General features: G+C 40.4%; 2 protein-coding genes across 2 annotated transcripts in view; both read left to right on the top strand.

Annotated features, from left to right (window-relative positions):
• Window positions 1–1,128, top strand: part of LOC130551053 (protocadherin gamma-C4-like) — a 3,551-nt gene extending 2,423 nt beyond the window's left edge. The window contains exon 2 of the mRNA XM_057328607.1: window positions 1–1,128. Coding sequence (XP_057184590.1) covers window positions 1–702 — 702 coding nt within the window. The 3' untranslated portion in view covers window positions 703–1,128.
• A 965-nt stretch (window positions 1,129–2,093) lies between these two features.
• Window positions 2,094–3,780, top strand: LOC130551052 (protocadherin gamma-A11-like; the record flags this gene model as incomplete). Its single annotated transcript, XM_057328606.1, has 1 exon — window positions 2,094–3,780. A coding segment is annotated over exon 1 (1,272 nt), but the record flags the coding sequence as incomplete, so codon positions are not given.
• Between the last annotated feature and the right edge of the window lie 4 nt (window positions 3,781–3,784).

Here is a 3,784-nt window from a genome sequence, read left to right on the forward strand (position 1 = left end):
AACGACAATGTTCCAGTGATCTTATATCCAGTCAGCGCTAACGGTTCTGCTGAGGGTGTGGAGGAGATTCCTCGCAATGTGAACGCAGGTCATTTGGTGACTAAAGTCAGAGCCTATGACGCAGATATTGGATACAACGGCTGGTTATTATTTTCACTGCAGGAAGTTAGTGATCACAGTCTCTTTAGTTTGGATCGCTATACAGGACAGATAAGAACCCTTCGCTCATTCACAGAAACAGACGAGGCCCAGCATAAACTGGTCATACTGGTGAAAGACAATGGGAACGTTTCTCTGTCAGCAACAGCGACTGTGATTGTCAAAGTTGTGGAGCCCAAAGAGGCTTTTGCAGCTTCTGATGTTAAAAACGCAGTAAAAGACGAGGAGGAAAACAACGTGACATTTTATTTGATCATCACACTGGGCTCTGTGTCAGTGCTTTTTATCACCAGTATCATCGTGTTGATTGTAATGCAGTGCTCTAAATCTACTGACTATTCATCTAAATATTTACAAGATACAAATTACGACGGGACTCTGTGTCACAGCATTCAGTACAGATCTGGAGACAAACGGTACATGCTAGTTGGACCCAGAATGAGTATCGGCTCTACTCTAGCACCTGGCAGTAATAGGAATACTCTAGTGATACCAGATCGCAGGAGAAGAGATTCTGAAGAGGTAAGAGAATACAAGGTTTGATAACGTCTAATTCCATTAGATAAATATTAACAGCTATTAATTGGTTTATGCTCCTCATTGTGGAGGGATCAGTTTATTTTATACATTTTGTGCATTTATTATTTTTAATTTGACCATCTCTTTTTGCTTCTCATTCAGTTTATTTATTTTGCACCATATTTTTTAACATTTGGATTAATATTACTGTATTTTGTGCAATACATTTACTTTGGTTTTACAGAAGATGTCTTCTGTTTATGTTTAGACAACTTGAATAATTTTCATTGGCACTGGACCGGAAAGGGAACCTTCCAAAGTAATTTGCAAAGACCTAGAGGTGACAGTAGATGTTGAAACTGTGTATTGGGTTTGTGATTTTAGCAAAGTAAAAAACTGGAAACTTGTTAGTATTGTTATAGCATGTTGAATTACTGTAACGCCAATGGTTAGAGCTTCTGCAGGAGGAGGAGGATGATTATGTGAAGATTTGTTGATTTACTCAGTGAGTAACCATTGTTTGTGCAAACACAGCTCAGTGGCCAGTCTCTATTCGAGGATCTATCCCTATAATGTCACGGTCCCACCGTCTTGATTATGAAATTCTAGTCGTGTGGCGGGATCGGGGCAGAGTCCTTAGGTTTTATGTGAGAAAACCATGAGTTGTTTGTTTTTACTTCTCATGTGTTTTCTCGTGTCTCGTCATTGGCCCCGCTCCTCTCGTTTCCTTGTTATCTTTCCCTGAGTGTTTTATTACCCACACCTGCCCTGTGTCATTATCCCTGTTTGTCTCTCCCTTATACCCTCTTGTTTCTTTGTATTGTGTTCGTGGATTACGTTTGCATGTGCTGATGTTCTTTGTGGTCGTTTTCATCAAGTTCCTGCCTTGTCCTGCTTTGTCTTGCCCGTGTTAGTTAGTTTGAGTTTTTGATTATTGTTAGTTCTCGTTCTGCCCCATTGTTGGAAGTTTTTGTTTTGAGTTCTTGTTTTGTTTCCGTGTTCTTATCCTTGTTTTGTTTTTGCACCCCATCGTGGGTTTTTGTTTGGTCTTTGTTATATTAATTAAAGTCTTTTGTTAACCCCTTCACCGCTGTCCTGCATTTGGGTTCTTCTATCCTGCCACAGTCCGTGACATATAAATACAGCTCTGCAAATTCTGGCCATTCCTTCAATTAACTTTTTGAGCTTTCAACATGCAGGCATTTATGAGATGAATGGACCAGTTCCCATGTTTGCAGGATACTTTATAGCTACTGTATTCTTCACAGTCTATTCCAGCTCATCCATTGTGTATGTGTGTTTATTTAAAGTTTTCTTTTGGAAAAAATTTGTAGCAGTAATACAATATTATTATTATTATTATTATTATGTTCTTAAATACATGCAATTAGTTTTATAGCCAGTTACCCATCTGGACCCGTATTCACAAAACATTTTATCTTAACACTAAAAGCTCGTCTAAAGTTATCACTTGTAGTCCATGTTTTGTCTTACATTTGATTTTGTATTCATTTGTCTCTGCATTTTTAACCACCGTACTCAGTTCTCCGTTAGATTTGTCTGCAGTAAACTCGAAACTCGCACGGTGTCAGTGCGCACCAAACATACAGGCGTCGCGCAGCATCGTCTCTGCAGTTGCGTTTGCGCGCTCCATCAGTTGGTTGTGATCGTCGTTGACATCTCATCCACCAAGAGCTAGGCTACCTGCTTCAAATCGTAAGGATTATTTCACATGAAACAGGAATTTTAGGGTCTGTTCATTACTGATATGGGTCCAAATCTATTGCGTGTGGAATATATTTAGTAAACGCCGGTGTAATTTCTAACAAAATGGAACAAAGAGTGCGTGCGTCATGGCGCCTCGAGCTTTTACATATGACATTGATTATATTATTTTGGAATGGAGTCCGCGCGCAAATACGATATTCCCTTTCGGAGGAGCAAAAAGACGGAGCTGTAGTCGGAAACCTCGCGAAGGATTTAGGTCTGGACCTTAGATCGTTAAAGGAGAGGGGATTCAGGATTGTTACAACCTCAGGAGACTCACTGTTCACGGTAAATCAGATTGATGGGATGTTAAATGTAAACGGCAAAATAGACAGAGAGACTGTGTGCGAGCGAATCATCGCCTGCATCATCAATTTAAAAATTGCTCTTGAAAACCCGTTAGAGATTCATTACGTCTCTGTTGAAATTGTGGACGTGAATGACCATGCCCCGACATTCCCGGAGAAAGAGAAACGATTGGAAATTTCGGAATCTGCCTTACCTGGAGCACGCTATCAGTTACAGGCGGCACGAGATCCCGACAGCGCCACTAACTCTGTTCAACAATACAAACTCAGTCATAATGATCATTTCCGGATTGAGATTAAAGATCGCGGCGAGGATCGAAAAATGCCTTTTCTAGTTCTTCAAAAGGCGTTAGATAGAGAAACAACCAGCAGACACAAGCTGCTCCTTACTGCGCTCGACGGAGGGCGACCCCCGAAAACCGGGACGATGGAGATCATAGTGGACGTTTTAGACGTTAATGACAATATGCCAGTATTTACACAAGATGTTTACTCTGTAACGCTGAAGGAAAACGTCCCCGTGGGCACAATTGTTGTACAGGTTAACGCTACTGACATGGATGACGGTACAAATGGAGAAATCTTTTATACATTTGGAAGTGATATAGACAGTAAGCTTTTAAAACTCTTTGATTTAAATTCTAATACTGGAGAAATTACTGTGATTGGTCCTATAGATTATGAAGAGACGAACAATTATGATATAGATATCCAGGCATCAGATAAAGGCCCAGTTAACTATCGTCTCACATCTGATAAAAGTATAACCATTAAGATCATTGATGTAAATGACAATGCACCTGAGATCGAAGTGACATCATTTTCCAGTGCAGTGCCTGAAGACTCTAAAGTAGGAACCACAGTGGCTTTAATCAGCGTCAGTGATTTGGACTCTGGTGTAAATGGAAAAGTGTTGTGCTACATAACCGAGGATTTGCCTTTCAGGTTAACACCATCATCCCAAGATAACATTTACTCACTGGTTACGGCCTCATCTCTTGACAGAGAAACTGTACCCCGGTATGACATCA

This window comes from Triplophysa rosa, unplaced genomic scaffold (genome assembly GCF_024868665.1).
Source record: "Triplophysa rosa unplaced genomic scaffold, Trosa_1v2 scaffold585, whole genome shotgun sequence".
NCBI lineage: Eukaryota > Metazoa > Chordata > Actinopteri > Cypriniformes > Nemacheilidae > Triplophysa > Triplophysa rosa.